The sequence below is a fragment of the Tachysurus vachellii genome, chromosome 10 (genome assembly GCF_030014155.1).
Source record: "Tachysurus vachellii isolate PV-2020 chromosome 10, HZAU_Pvac_v1, whole genome shotgun sequence".
Lineage (NCBI taxonomy): Eukaryota > Metazoa > Chordata > Actinopteri > Siluriformes > Bagridae > Tachysurus > Tachysurus vachellii.
Genome location: NC_083469.1, coordinates 18,211,191 through 18,228,220, shown reverse-complemented (window position 1 = coordinate 18,228,220; position 17,030 = coordinate 18,211,191). Strand labels below are relative to the sequence as shown.

Below are 17,030 nucleotides of genomic sequence, written 5' to 3'. Positions count from 1 at the left end.
TACCGAATAGATAAAGAATTAGAGTTAATCTTGTTTCACAGCAAATCTAAGTTAAACATAATTCGATTGCAATCTGATTATTTTAAATAAATAAATAAATAAATAATTAAATAAATAATTAAATAAATAATATTAAAAAAAATTATATATAAAAAATATATATAAGCACATTGCTATTACAGTCCATGCAGCTGACAGGCTACACAGGATCTTCATGTCTGACCATAAATAAAAATTTCTTTATATATATAAATAATCACATCCAGCCTTACATACGTCTGCAATATCTATATCTATATTTCTATGTATCTTACTGTACATTCTGCCTAATAGTCTTTATGCACAATTGCCTATCTATCTATCTATCTATCTATCTATCTATCTATCTATCTATCTATCTATCTATCTATCTATCTATCTATCTATCTGTCTGTCTGTCTGTCTGTCTGTCTGTCTGTCTGTCTGCCTGTCTGTCTGCCTATCTATCTATCTATCTATCTATCTATCTATCTATCTATCTATCTATCTGTCTGTCTGTCTGTCTGTCTGTCTGTCTGTCTGTCTGCCTGTCTGTCTGCCTATCTATCTATCTATCTATCTATCTATCTATCTATCTATCTATCTATCTATCTATCTGCCTGCCTGCCTGCCTGTCTGTCTGTCTATCTGTCAGTCTGTCTGTCTGTCTGTCGCTCATCCTAGCACCCTTTTAGTAAGGTATCACCTCTGCGCAGGTGCTGCTTCCATAGCAACGCGCTCTGGGTCCTCATTCAGCCGACGTCATTGTTTTCCGGTTTTGTCCAGTCTGTGCCTGATCCAAAACTGTCAACATACATTTAGACTATTCTTTGCTGTAAAAAAATAAATAACTGTATCAACTTAATTTGGCTTTTTGAAGAGTTTTAGAGAGCTATACATATATATATTCTCTATAGTGTACTGTGACTGGGGTCCTTTATGACCAGGGCAGCAGGTTTGACAGGTATATCGGAAGTAAATAACGTGCATAACTCAAGCTGCTTTACCTGCGCCAGGTGAGACGAGTCAAAACTCAGCGTCTCCAAGCCTCGAAAAACAGTCAACTTTCGGTTTAAAAAAAAAAAAAGAGTAAGTACAAAATGAGTTTTTTTTCTCTCCTCTCTCTTTTCTCACTTTTATCTATATACGCTATATTTACTTTCTCTATACTGGGGAAGAAACCTTGAAAATTTTTTGTCATAGTCTAATTTGCATATAATTTGCATATAATTTGCATAATAAAACGTCTTAATAGGGACGCTTTTCTGAGGACATTTTAATGTGGAATGAAAGTAGTGTTTTTTTTATATGTACTATAAAGTGTTAATGACTAGCTGGAAAATACACGAATAAGTGATTATAGATGACACACTCACTGATACAGTGATACACTCACTTGTGTTTCTTGTAAATGGAGTTTAGAAAAGAGTTTAAAACATGAAATATTTTTTCAAAGTTGACTCTCAGTTCCTATAACCATGCATTTAGCAGACACCTTTATCCAGAGTGACTTACATTTTTATTTCAATTTATACAACTGAGCAATTAAGGGTTAAGGGCCTTGATCAGGGACCCAGCAGTGGCGCTTTGGTGGATCTGGGATTCGAACTCATGACATTCTGTTCAGTAACCCAACACCTTAACCACTAGCCAACCATGTCCCATGCAGCACTGATGTGAGCTCGAGCATTGGAGCATTTGCATAAAATATTTAGTGTATATAAAAATCCTGTAGTTTCGGAAAATACTGTTTTTGTCGTATTCACAGTTCTGCGTGATGTTGAACCGGCTAATCTGGAGAAACAGTAGAATTCCCTGTGGGCCGGCGGCTTAGTGAATCTAATGTTAGCGTTCTAACTTGTATTTAATATTTTGCATATATGTGTTTGGTGCCTGTTGTGCAATAGATTAGAAAATAAATGACTAGAAGACTTTAAATTGTGGATTTGTCATTGTGGACATCCCAGCTGAGTGTGTGGGCCACCCTCATGATATTCCTCATTCCCTCACGATCGCATAAGGGGACAAACTAATGTAAACCTTGAATGTTTGGCTTCAAATAATATAAATTATTCGACTTAAGGGGAAGGTGTTCGACTACTGATCGGAAGTTCATTGGTTCAAATCCTAGGTCCACCAAGTTGCCACTGCAGGGCCCCTGAGCAAGGCCCTTAACCATCGATTGCTCAGGTGTATAAACTGAAATAAAATGTAAGTCACTCTGGATAAGAGTGTCTGCAAAATGCTGTAAATGTAAATATAAATTGCAGTTACGGACTAATATATATGGATTACGCTATCAAGTTTGAATGCCTTGTTAGAAATAAAAGTAGTCTTTCATAGAAGAATGCTTGTGTATAAAAGGTGGTGTATGTACACTGGTTCTGTTTGCATTGGAATTTTTTTTAATTGCTTTTCAATAAAGCCAGCACTAAGTGACTGATAAGGGCTTTGTTATAAAACTCCCTGGTGTGCTGAAGACTATTTGCTTCCCGCAAACAGGAAGCCTTCTAGCGTCTGCATCATTATCCCTGCTTGTTTGGAAACGGTTTGTAGTTTTAAGGCATTTTCTTTATTCATTCATTCATTCATTTTCTACCGCTTATCCGAACTACCTCGGGTCACGGGGAGCCTGTGCCTATCTCAGGCGTCATCGGGCATCAAGGCAGGATACACCCTGGACGGAGTGCCAACCCATCGCAGGGCACACACACACACACTCATTCACTCACGCAATCACACCCTACGGACAATTTTCCAGAGATGCCAATCAACCTTCCATGCATGTCTTTGGACCGGGGGAGGAAACCAGAGTACCCGCATTTTCTTTACTTTTATTTATTAGTTTATTTAAGAGGGACAACGCTTATTAATGAAGAGAGAGCCCGATAGGCTAATTTTCATCCATTGTCCCTGTCCAATTCTTATAGTGGCAAAATTAAGATTAAAAAAAATATATTAAAGGCGCAACTAAAAAATTGACCAATCAAAATTCAGTACAACATAAAGTATGTTGTAATGAGATTGTGAGCGTGACAAATTTAAATATATTTGCAGTTCAGTTAAGCTATAAATGGTTTAATAAATTACGTTTGCATTGTTGGTTCTCTAAGATTTTTTCGCTGCATTACATAGAATATAAATAAATAAAATAAAATTGGGTTTGGGGATTTTGGGGATAATTTTGTTGACATGTCTGGACACTGGAGCAGGCTACAGGGTATATAAATGATTTATCATTTGAATGTGTAACCTGTACACAAGCCAAATAGTTGTAACTACAGTATAATTTGGCCCAGCTATCCAAAACTATGCTCTTGAGTTTTAAGAAATGCCATTGTTACTCTGATTTCTGTCCTATCCTTGATATCATTTTGCAACATTAAATCTACAGGGTGCAGCATTTTGTGGTTAAAAATAAAAGCAAAAGCATCATTGATCCCAGGGTAGGGGGTTGATACACTCTAAAACATTATTTTCCTGAGCATTATGTTCAAATTAGTGGGAAATTTGACACACACATGACACATACCAGCACAGATACTGTATGTCTCGAATCCTTGTTTCTGAAAGAGGATAAGCCAAAAACCTGGCCTGATTTAACACCAAGTCACATGGATCAAAACAGAGAAGACTATTTTGAATTTGATGAGCTTTGGTTCAGCTTGCTCAAGAAAATTGCTCTTCTCTCCTTCGACCCTACCTTGTATTTTATTTAGCTGGATAGCATTAGCTGGTTCACCTGCTACAACTGCATTGTGTTTAAATCTTACAGAAGACCACAGTTAATCTGCGGCACCGGTTACTCGGATCTGCATGCAGATGTAATACAACCATGTCAGTATACTGGTGCCTTTTAGTTACAGGGTCCTGGGTTTGATCCTAAACTCAGGTTGTTATTACCTCCAGATCTGGGTTTTCTCTGGGGTCTCTGGTTTCTTCCAACTGTGCTAAATTGCTCCAAGTTGTGAATGTGTGTGCATGTTGCCCTCTGACACACTGGTGTCCCATGTAGGCTTACTTTTCTGCATAATAAAAACAAAATATATAACTCTCATGCAACAAATTAAATAATAATAATAATAATAATAATAATAATAATAATAGTTATTATATTCATGTATTGACAATAATAATATTAAGAAAAAATAGTAAAATTAATTCACATGGAAAGGTTAGAAAGTACTGTAATTAAGAGCTTTTGTTCAAACAGACCTAAAATGTAAAGCTGTGTATTACGGGTTGGTTGTGGTGTTTCTTAAATAACTCTAGACGTGATCACTTAATAATACTCTATTCAATTACACCGCACATGTGAGAGAAACTTTATTGTGCATTACATGAAAGCTTAAAGTCATTCAGATCTCATCTCTTCCTGATGACATTAAGTAGAGATCATTCTGCAGTTTCATCTCTGAACTTGTTTGTCTGACACATTAACTATGGCCTCACTATCGCAGTTGCTCAGAATTCACCTTCTCGAATTAATCAAAGTCAAATTCTCAATTGGCTCTGATCACAGCAGATGTTTGTGCTTTCTCACCCTGGGTGGAAGCTGCATTTCTAATATGTCATTATCTCCGGTAAATATGAATTAAGAAATAATCACATTGTCGCAAGCGTTTGCATTTCACATTCTTTTTTCATTTTGCTTCCTGAGTCACTTATTCACAGATTATTACAGACTAATATATCATGTAAAACTGCGTAAGCAACAATTACTGGTACAGTAATAATCATAAAAATTGTATTCTTATTGTTATTCCTTATATGATTTTTGCATTTGTTAATCTACCCCCCATTGGGCAGTTCAGTCTGACAGCAGAGCTTTTTCATGCTGTTGTGTTGGCGGATATGAATTGATAGATGGAACAGCATTCAATATATTATTTCCAGGGAGCTGTAAGAAATTTTTTCTGCTTTTTGTGAGAATGTTATAAGTTATGACTGCAAAGTCCTAGCCATGTTTGGTAAAGCCACATCTGAAACTTAAATAGAGATTGATGACTGTTTGATAAAGGTGACACTATAGTGGTAAAGGCGAGCTTGAGTTTAAATGGCCTTTTGAAAGCAAATGTTAAATAACATTTTCTTTTTTTAAAAAAAATACATTTAAATTTTTTTTTTTAAATCTCTTAAATGTTCAGACATCTTTGCAGGCTCTTTCTAACATACTTATCATATCAAAGACCATAAGTTTATATTCAGAGCAGTTGTTCCTACTGTTGAGAGAGATCTAATTGGTGTGAGCCAAGAATTTTGCCGATAAACCAGTAAATAACCACTATGCCACACCTTGTGATTAAATGTATACCCTTGTTGCACCACCTGTTGCATTGTTACAACTAGACACAGATATACAGTACTCCACGTCCATTCTCGGCCATGCGGACATTCTTCTTTTGCTCTGATGGGGCCCATATTATTCATGTTGCCATGATTACAAAGTTACATTTATTGGTGCCAACGAATAGATTAACAATGACTGCTGAGCCGTTGAAACGAAAATAAAATTCCTCAGGTTGTGTAACAACAACCATTATCGAACTCAACAGTAAGTATATGAGTATATTTGAAATTAGACGAACAAAGACCTTTTTCTGCACCGAGTGACTGCGGTGATAAACCAATTAATTACAACAGTCAGGCCAACAATTTATCGCCATAAATATATCAAGAGGATTGGAACAGGTGTTCCTTATGTGGGCAGTGTGTGTATATACCTTATTTTTATATTGACAAATCTGAACGTACTGGAACAACCAATTCTTGTCTATTTGCTCTACACTGAAGACGATTGGGTTTTAAACGATAAATATGATGTGAGATGAGATGAGCCACAAAAGTTCTGAGGTTCTAGGAAAAAAAAGACAAACTTCTATCAAAGTGATGGAAAAGTGTGGAGAAATAAGAGATTTGCTCAAGATCGAAAAAACTGGAGCTTGTCCTTTAAGAAGAATAGAATTTGAGCCTTTGGGCACAAAAAACAAGAGGCTTTTGTGATAAATGAATAAACAGAAAAGAAAGAAGCTTATTGCTTACACAGTTTTGGTATCAGCTGACTCCAGGATAGCGAACAGCTGTTATTACGTACCACAAAAGGAGTAAGTAAGGACAACATGCTCAAGTATATATTAGTCTGTGAATTGATTTCTTTTAATATTTAGCCAACTCTTATCCATACCAACCTGGACTCACTAGCATCCATTCTACACCATCCATATAAGAGGATTTTGCAGGTGTACAAATTTCTGTATATTTATTGCTGGTGTAAATGGTGTTGGAAGGGTATTTGTCTGGTGGTCTAGTGACAGGATCTTGTGCTCTCACTGGGCAAGGAGCAAACCCAGCTAAATTTTGGTGCCTTTCCAATCCTGGCGCTGGAATGGTAGAGAGGGTTGCATCATAAAACCTGTGCCAGAAATCAAAATGTGCAGATCAGATGATCCACTGTGGTGACCCTGAACAGGGGGCAGCTAAGGTACAACAACGGTGGCATGGTGTTAAATATGGAGCTGTATTTGAGACAGTATACAAGGTTAGGTGTAACAAATAACTGCAGTTGAACTGTATAATAATTATAACGGACAAAACATGACTGTACAAAGACCTAAGCATTACACCTGTATTACCTAAGGCCTCTGAGCTTGAGTAAAGCCTATAAAAATGATTGTAATGGTAACTATATATACTGCTACATGCTGCTATAATTATCTGAAAATAGTAATTAAGTAGTAACAGTTAGGAGTTTTTGAATAAGTGGCTGTAATTTCAAATCCTATGACTGCATGAGAGCATGTATATCATGTATATGCCACATGATTAGCTGATTAGAGCTGCATGAATGTGCAGGTGTTCCTATTAAAGTGGACATTGAGTGTATATGCTTGGATTAAGATTGAGATTCTTGATTTCAATACATGGTAGATTATATCTAGAAAACATGTCAGGAGTTTTTCAGTAGTTTTTTCAGGGAGAACCATTAAATGATTTATGTGAAATCCTACAGTTGAAAGGACTTTTAATAGTAATAATAGTTTGTAAGTTACTTTAAAATATGTTCATATGAATAATATTATACCATGAGAAGGACTGCTATAGGTGAACTTATTCCAGGTGAATGGGGCTGAGACTTGTCAGTGCAATGTGTTAGAGGAAATAGACTTTACATGACCTCAAGCAATCATGCATGGGTAACCAAATTTTAGTTGGGTTATATAAATAGAACTTAAAGTCTTGTTTTTCTATTTCAGTTTCATTCGCATTTATTTGTATAGCGCTTTTAACAATTGACATTGTCTCAAAGCAGCTTTACAGAACATAAACATAAAACAAAAGCTTAAAATAAAGTTTAACATAATACAAAAATTCAAGATTAATATTAGATATATTTAAATGTGTTTGTATTTATCCCCAATGAGTAAGTCTGAGGTGACTCAGGGGACTGTGGCAAGGAAAAACTCCCTTGGATGGTAAAAGAAGAAACCTTGAGAGGAACCAGACCCAAAGGGGAACCTCATTGTAATTTGGGTGACACCGGAGGTGTGAAAAGATACAGCCGGTCCTCAAAGACCACATGGCGTCGGCATCTCCTTTTAGTATGTTTGAATTCTTCATGAAGCACAGTCCAACTGGTGCTGGTAAATCTCTAGATGCCTTGGAATCCTCACATGGTTGGTCTCATGTCAGTGAAGGTCCAAAATCTTCATGACACGGAAGACAGAGCTGGTACAATTTCTGGATGCCTCGGGATGGGTAGAAAGAGAGAAGCAGTGGAGAGGAATTAGCGCAGCTGCTGTTCATAATATTAGCAAACACTAGATGATAATGTGCATGTATTAAAGAACAATATTATGGGATGTATTGTGTACGCCTGACTAAAGAGAGATGTTTTTAATCTACATTTAATCTGGGAAAGTGTGTCTGAGCCCCAAACAGGAAGACTATTCCAAAGTTTGGGAGCTAAATACGAAAATGCCCTACCGCCTTTAATAGACTTTGATGTTCAGGGAGCTACCAGAAGTCATAATTTTTGTGATCTCAAAGAGCGTGAAGGATTGTAACGTGTTAGAAGACTAGTTAGATACATGGGAGTTAAACTATTCAGAGAATTGTATGTAGCAGAAGTTTGTAATCAATTCTAAACTGGTGAGAACTCTGGCAGCTGCATTTTGGACTAATTGTAGTCTATTTATTAAAGATGCAGGACAACCACCTAGTAATGCATTACAGCTTAGAACCAGCATCAGATAAAGTTAGGATGTTTCTTAGGTTGGCAATATTTCTAAGGTGGAAGAAGGCTGTTTTTGTAATATGGGCGATATGATTAGCAAAAGACAAGTTGCTGTCTAATATAACACCCAGGTCAAACCATGACATGACAAGAATGTTTTTGTCTTAACTTTTACTTGTTTCATTTTATATGAACGATATAAAGATCGTGTTGTCTTGTGTGGAATTTGCTAGTAAATATAATAATGTTATCAACACTGGACTAAATCGCAATATCATACCTTTTATGAGTATAAGTGGAATTCATGTTGGCACTAACTTGACTAATAGACCCGGTGCCATTCAGGTGTTTTAAAGCAGCAGTGTATGTGCAAAGTGAATTCCATTTAAATTAGTTTGTTGTGTATGGAATAATACTTATTAATAATGCTTTTAATATGATCCAGTAGAGTAGGGGTGTAAACAAATACACAATTCTGATTCAAGAGGTAACTTTCTAAATGATTACAAATACAGATTTGAACAAGAAGACTGTTTATATGAATACATAAATGCTTGGAACCAAAGTTTTCCTGCAGAACATTGCCCAGGGCATCACAATGCCTCTACTGGCTTTCCTTTTTCCCCCAAAGTGCATTTTGGTGCTATCTCTTCCCCACATAAGCATTGTACACATACGTGGTCACCCATGTGATGTAAAAGGAAACATGATTTAGCAGACCAGGCCACCTTCTTCCATTGCTCTATGGTCTAGTTCTGATACTTACATGCAGAGTTCTGACACCTGCTATTATAGCAGCATTCGCTTGCGTCACTTCCCACATGTGACGGGGGAACATCACAAAGTGAACCTTGGGTAGCTTTGACAATGAGTAAATTCTTAGTAAGTCGTTTGCTTTTTCATGTGATGCACCCACAGAAAACAGTCAGATCCAGTTAGACACAGCTGTGACTTTCTTAACATTTGCATTTACATTTCTGCCATTTAGCAGACACCCTTATCCAGTGTGACTTAATTTTTTAAAACCTTAACCACTAGGCTACCACATCTTAAGTAGTTAGCATTGACCAATACGTCAGAACTTCAGCTTGATTTTGCTCTTAGGAAAAAAGAAATACTCATGTTTCTGGAGGGTTGAGGCAAAAGGACAGTCAGTGATGAGATGAGAACTTTACGCTCGCTATTTATGTTTGTAAATGCAAATTGGAAAGTGAATTCAGGCCATTAAGTGATATTGAAAGTATGGAAGGTCAAGTTGAATCTTCTGTTTTTATAAGAAAACTGTAAGACATTTAAAATTTTCACTACTTACTGTTATACTATAGTGCTCTGGAATTCTCAATTCTGATTGGTCAGAATGTTTTTCATTTTCTATAACAAAATTGAATCAATTTTTTTTCATAATGTACTTGCTCTAATACTTAATCGTTTCTATTGCAACGGTTCAGCTGGGATCATGCATGGTCATGCAATTCAGTTATTTCAGATAGGCTCTTTGTGCATTGTAAGGTGTTCCTTTATGATTTCTAGCATGGGGCAGCCTTCAAGATGGAGGGTGTGGTTGTTACTCGATAACATGACAAGAATGTTTTTGTCTTAACTTTCATATGGCAGGAAAATAAGAGAAGTTAGTGAGTGAGTGACTGTTTATAGGAGTGTAAGTAATAACAGGAACTAGATTGTTCCGCAGAAGTTCCATAACAATTAAATGTAACTATAATATAAAAAGTATGACGTTCATCAAGAATTTTGTTCGTTTTGGAAATTGCTGTTATTGTAAGTCTATTAAAAGCAGGAAGATAATGAGCTTTGGGGTAATAACACCCTTTGATCACTTGGTTGAAAAAAGTAACTTTTAAAAAACAGTTATTATTGTATGTTAGTCTAAGGTAAATAATTTACTCACTCATTATATGGTTTATTAATGGTTGTAACTATATGATGAACCATTAGTATAACAATTTATAATTGATGCATATCCATGGCCAAGTCGTCTTCTGCCCACAAGCGGCATTGTTCTTCTGTGTTTTCATTGTTGCTCATTATGCTTAATCTCCCTGTGAGCTGGCTATGTAATAAACAAATGAAGATTGGCACCTATTTTCAAAACATCCTAATCGGTCGTTGCCATGAACAGTGTGTGTGTGTATTGAGGCAGGTGTCTCCCAAGTGTAATGGAGAATTGTTATGGCTGGTTTTAGGAACTCCAAAACTTGAAAGACTGCATTGAAAGTGACATTTCTCACTAATGACAAGAGACCAGTTGCCAAAAATAACTTTCATCTTCACCAGGTGGCTTTTTGATCTTTAGTTATAGATTTAATGATTCAGCCCTGAAATTTTAATGAGTCAGTGGGAAAAGATTTAGGGTGGTGAGGAAAAATATGCATGCAAAAATGTACAGACTAGAAGTGGATCACGTCAGTGGATGACACAGTGGCATGGATCGAGATTCTGAAAAGCAAACGATTAATCTGTGTTCCATATTTTTGGGCCATTAACTTTGATCTCTTCTGCAAAAGAGATACTGTAAATTCACTAGTTACAGTTCTTTGCCTACTTGAAGGTTTCCATACAAGGAGAGATTAACACTGTTATGCTGTTGGGCACAGAGAGAAAACATCTGCCAAATGAATATACACAAAACATTATATTCATATAAGGGACGTGATGGTTCAGTGGTTAAGGCTTCGGGTTACTGATCAGAAGGTCGGGGTTCAAGCCCACAAGCTGCTGAGACATCAACGTTGGGTCCTTGAGCAAGGCCCTTAACCTCACCTACTCCAGGAGTGCCGTACTATGGCTGACCCTGCGCTCTGACCCCAGGCTCATAATAACCTGGGATATGCGAAAACTTAAAGCATTTCACTGCATGTCTGTGTATGTGACAAATAAAATTTTAATTATATGACATATGACCAGTTAAGGCCAAAGGACCTGTACGTACAGGCATCTGGGCATATTGCAGGTCTTCTAGGCCAGATAAGGTTATGGAAACCTTGAAAAATCATAACCAGAATCAAATAAATGCAAAAACGTTTAGCTAGTGTTACTCATTTTAACATGGAATGATGTCAGGAGATAAATAAGTGTGAGCGATAACTCAAGTACAAGTTGTTTTAATTTTTACAACTAAAAATACCTGTTTAGCTTGTGCCGTTAGTCATAAAGTCGAGGGTGCGGAAAGACACCTCAGGAGTGATATTTTAACAGAGGCAGTTTATAGTGGGACACTCCCAAAACGTTTTGGCTCCACCCACAATTATTTACTTGTTAATTTTTCTTTAATTAAGTCTAAAAGTAATTAGCAGGATTCATCATGGTTACAGTGACATTGGCAGTATCACCTCACCTCTCTGACTTCCAGAGTTTCTGTGTCACAGGAAGCTAGTCTGTATCTGAAGTAAAGGTTTTAGCTCAAATGATCAGTAATTGATGTAATCAGCTCTAGGCAGAAAGTTGATAAACTGGCATAAATTTATATCTGGCTTCTGATCTACCCCTAATGTTGACACAGATGAATTTTTGCAGCTGACATGACTCATAAAACCCAGATAAATTAATTCTTATTTTGAATAGTTTTTAAGACTAGGTTGTTTAGGCTACTATGAGGCTTTTGGTATCCTGTCGTCCTATCTTGACTATGCAAATAATTATTATATATATATATATAATAATAATAATAATAATAATAATAATAATAATAATAATTATTTATTTATTTATATATATATATATATATATATATATATATATATATATATATATATATATATATATAATATAAGTATGCTGTTAATTTGTTTATTTACAGTGAACAACCCCATTCCATCCAACCTAAAGTCTGAAGCTAAGAAGGCTGCTAAAATCCTACGGGAATTCACAGAGATTTCCAACAGACAAGGCCCTGACAAACTTATTCCAGGTAAACAATATTTATCCATTACTTTATTTCAGGTTAAATTCTTTTATCATAAAATACAAAGATGAAGAAACCTGTTTTCCAGAAATGGCCATTAATAAATAATTAAGTGGTGTTCAGTCATTAGTGTGTAATCTGACTGCTTTTTAACAATAATAATAATAATAATAATAATAATAATAATAATTTATTATTATTATTATTATTATTATTATTATTAGCATTTTAATAAACATACATTGAGCCTAGTTTGTTTTAAAAAATCTATCTGTCTCCACAAATTGATATTTAACAAAAACAAACATCTACAACATGTGATACAAAAATACTGTTTTTATGTTGCGCATTGTTCAGACTCTTATCCAAGTGGTTTTAAAATGCTACTTGGCAATCTTTACTTTGTCATAAATGTTGTTTGATATCAAGACAAGCTAGCTCATGATGATGATTTACAACTTTTATGACATGTCTTCATGTCTTTCTCTTTATTGATCCTCACTCTATAACCACTTGTGTACATTCTCTGTACTGGAAGGTTAGTGTGTTAGTGCTGCTACAAATCAGGTGCATTGAGTACATTTCTAGAAAGAAATCAAAGTGTCATACATTTAAACAATTTATTTCATTTATTTGAACAATTGTAGTTTTTTTAATAAGGTCCTTAGGCCCGTCACTTTTTAATTTTATTAAGCAGCCTGCTACTACAATTGTAAAGTGAAAAAAGAATCCTAGAAATGTTTGCAAATTTAAAGTAGAAATTAGTAAAAATGAGTTTGGTCTGATGGATTGCATAAAAAACAGAAATTCAGCTGATATGATAATTGTTTCTTTATTATTAGTTATTAGTTAACTTCCGTGCTAAGTTAATAATCTGATGTGCACTTGGGTAAGATTGCATCATCTGCCTATTTGTCATCAAATATGTTGGACTTTTATATTGTTCACTTTTTATTACCTACAATATCACTTTAGTTTCACATTTTGTCATATTCAAATGTCTAACCCAAATGCAAATACAAGACAATGTGTTGATTTGTGTATGATGCTGCTTTGGTTTATAGATTGTCCTTACAATCATTTTTCTTTATGTCCAATTAAGCCCATGTGATTGCCAAAGCCCATGGACTGGCTATCTTATCCGTCTTTAAAGCAGGATTCATGATCACTGCTCGAGGAGGAAGTGGGATCGTGATTGCTCGTCTTGCTGATGGAAGTAAGTTGATTATATTTTGAAACCCCTTATTAGTAAGGCATGATGTGTATTGGCCACTAAAAGTCTACGATATCTATTTAACATCATGATAAATATGTCAATCTATAATCTAGATTTTCCTGCTGAATTCCTTAGTTCTGGTGGAGTGAAATCCCAAGCTAGAGCATGCAAAGAGCTAGACAATTGTGTATCTCCAAATATGTGCACTTCCAAATACTGCTGAAGGCCCACACATGTACCCGATGGTCAAATGACTTTATACTTACTTTTCTATTTACAACATTTTTCAATTACAATGATACAAGCTAAATAACAAGTTAAACTACCCAGCTATACTAGTTGTGTAAAACTAGTGAGATGGTTTTGATGCACCTTTTAATTTCACTGTGAAAGCTGATCCTGTGGATTAAAGAATATGATTAAAAATGCATAAAAACACATAGAATGCATGTAGCCTATTTAAACATGACTGTTACTTCTGTGATAAAGGATGGTCAGCTCCTTCAGCCATTGGCATTGCTGGTCTTGGTGGAGGCTTTGAGATCGGGTTGGAGGTAGGTTTTTGTTTAAATTTGATTTCACACTATGCATATGATTGTAAAGTCTCGTTAAACCAGGGACTAAAAACATACCAGACCAGAACCAGATACTCTCTGTTAATAAGCGTAAGTGCACATTATATACAGTAAGTGGTCACTATGTGCAGGTTGTGCATTACAGGAGGTGGCAATGGCATCATACAATTATTCCATACTCCATCCCTGCACTTACTGTTGGAGAATATTTGTCATATTTCTATCCTGTTAGCAGTCCTGAAATATTGTAAGAATGGCACCTGAAATTTGTATAAATGTATACATACAGACAGATTAAATGGATTGAGGCTAAAGGACTCTTGAGGCTAAAAATATTCTGGATCAACACGGACATAAGAGTATTACGTTTGTGTGTTTATGTATATGCTACTTTTTTTGGTATGTACTTTTGATTGTACTGAGCTGGTAGGATTTGTCCGATGGTATCTTTTTGAAATTTAGATTGACTTGCAAATTACATACAAGAATGCATAATGAAATTTTTTAGTCATTTCAGGCTGTACTACACTTTTGTTTTTGGTTTTTTTTTTTCACATACTTTTAGCTAAAAAAGACTGTAAGAGGATTTCTCATATGCTTTATAAATGCCGGCACTGGTGCTCTTTAAATAGAGAGCTATTTGCAGCTCCTGAACTGGCTTCATCATTTTTCAGCACAGTGACTGGATCCTTCTATCTTTGGCCTACGCAATCATCCACATGTGCTCCCGCAAAGGTCATTTGGTCATTTGTCAGCACCAGGAAGAGATAGTCAGGGTTTTATATTATGGTCTACAGTTTCACCACTGGGTGACTCATTGTGTACCGAAAACCTTTGTGAAATGACACTGTTGATTAATCGTCCACATCGAGTGATTTCAGGTTGTGGGATTGGTGCTCAAAAGCACTAACATATTTGTATTATTGCATTTGCATTTTGCTCTTTTTAATGCATGCACATATTGGGTTATCTTTACTATCTATGCTATTTAAAAAAAATGGAGAATGAAGAAATTTTGGATATGTAGACTTTTTAAGACCATTACGCTTTTCTATTCAGCCATGGGAATTTTATGTTTGCTTTAAAAATCCCAGTTTCCAATCCCAGATATGGAAGTAAGAGATACCAGGTTCATGTAGCTCAGTAACTGTAAGATGGTTGAATTTAAGAGTGTGTTCATCTAATTAGTTTTCTTCCTTAGGCATCTGACTTTGTCATCATCTTGAATCAGCGACGAGCAGTGGAAGCTTTCAGCAAAGGGGGAAACCTCACATTTGGAGGGAATTGCACTGTAGCTGTTGGTCCTCTTGGCAGGTAGGAGCTGATCCTTTACCCTCCATGTCAAACATTTTCAGCGTGTTGACAGCACTTTGACAGTGAGGCTGTAGCATTGCTGAAAGATATGAGTGTAGTCAGTTCTTGGAATTCATCAGTAGTCACACGTCTGGAAGGCTCGATTAGATTATTGTAATTGTTATTTCCAAATAATTTTTTCGACGAGATCTTGAGGCAGGTGTTTTGCAATAGTGTTTGGGACCCTCACTTTAAAAGATGCATGTGATCTCAATTCTGTCAATGCTGGCTTCATCTCTGCACATCCACACACTTACATCCTGCCAAATTAAGTGCATTAAGTGCAAGTCAAACAGTCAGCAAGGGTGTACATACTCTTAAAACGTATTGGGTGGAATGTATACTAGGTACTATTTGCAATAAGTTATGAAGTCATTTGTAAAGTGGCAAAAAACAGTAATACTTATTTTAGGTGCAGTACACAGTATATGTAATGTAGGTGTTATACATTTAAAATGCTATCATTTTTGGTGGTTTTATGAATACAATTTAAAACTTGAGCTCTCTCTCTCTCTCTCTCTCTCTCTATAATGGAGATAAATATAGCTATCTGTTGCATTGTGTTTATTTTATTTTGGCACTAGCTCCTATTGATGAACAGTGATTTATGCTTTTAGCAAGCATGAGCAAGCACAGTATGAATGTGTTTTTTTCCCTCTCTTTTTGGTGAGATTTACATGTAATGACAGGTACCACTTCACCACAGTAAGAACCGGTAGTTAAATTAAATACTTTGTTACATTGTTATTTGTGCATGGGAAATGTAGAAATGTTAAGATAAAATAAAGAGTAACACTACCCCTAAAACATGCCTTTTGAGCAACAGCCAATGAATTCAGTGGGTGGTTTTGGATTATGAGTGATTCATGATAATAAATGTATGTGCTACAATCATTCTACGAACAGATTGGAAGGGAATCATATCTAATTTCCTGCCAAGGTATCTTGTTGACACACATGAAAGCTCTGTCTAAGCTGAGGGACTTCCCTGCAACAAACATTTTCCCTTAGTTGACAGGTTGGTGCACAAACCAGAGACACACTATAGCAGTGTGAAAGCTGTGAGGTTAGAACTGTGGCATAATGAAAAAGGTAAAAGCATATTTAGATAGTAAACACATATGTGTTATTTGATCTATCTATCTATCTGTCTGTCTGTCTGTCTATATTACATAAATAAAATAAATTCCAACAAATTTTATAGGCTGAATATTTAATATATTTATTAACTGCATAAACACCTTAGACAATGATGACACATTTTTATGCCATTCTCTAGAATGTCCAGAGGCATGTCCTTCCTGTGCCAGAAGCTTAGACTGATGTGGCTTTGAGCCAACTGTTTGCTCATCATCTTTTCTTCTCATTATTATCGCACAAGTGTGATTCTGGTGAAGTTTCTTGCACTTCGGATACTTTTTAATCTGGTTCCTCTCAAGGTTTCTTCCTCTTCCATCTAAGGGAGTTTTTCCTTTCACAGTCGCCTCAAATATAAGTCTAATATTAGACAAAAGTTCAAGATTAATGTTAATCTTGAATTTTTTTGTACTATGTTTATAATGTTCTGTAAAGCTGATTTGAGACATTTGCACTGTGCACTATGCTCTAACATCTAGTGTATGAATATTAAAATGGTTTTATCTTGTCAAATGGAACAAAACATTTTTTTTATTAACTGACTTCCTTTGTCATCAACAGGCTTATACTTTCAAACAC

The 17,030-nt window shown here is 35.7% G+C and overlaps 1 protein-coding gene across 1 annotated transcript in view; it reads left to right on the top strand.

Annotated features, from left to right (window-relative positions):
• The first annotated feature begins 833 nt into the window (after positions 1-833).
• Positions 834-17,030, top strand: part of sh3yl1 (SH3 and SYLF domain containing 1) — a 26,260-nt gene continuing 10,063 nt past the window's right edge. The window contains exons 1-5 of the mRNA XM_060880050.1: positions 834-1,107; positions 12,066-12,176; positions 13,273-13,386; positions 13,876-13,940; positions 15,163-15,275. Coding sequence (XP_060736033.1) covers position 1,107; positions 12,066-12,176; positions 13,273-13,386; positions 13,876-13,940; positions 15,163-15,275 — 404 coding nt within the window. The 5' untranslated portion in view covers positions 834-1,106. The remainder of the gene's footprint in view (positions 1,108-12,065; positions 12,177-13,272; positions 13,387-13,875; positions 13,941-15,162; positions 15,276-17,030) is intronic.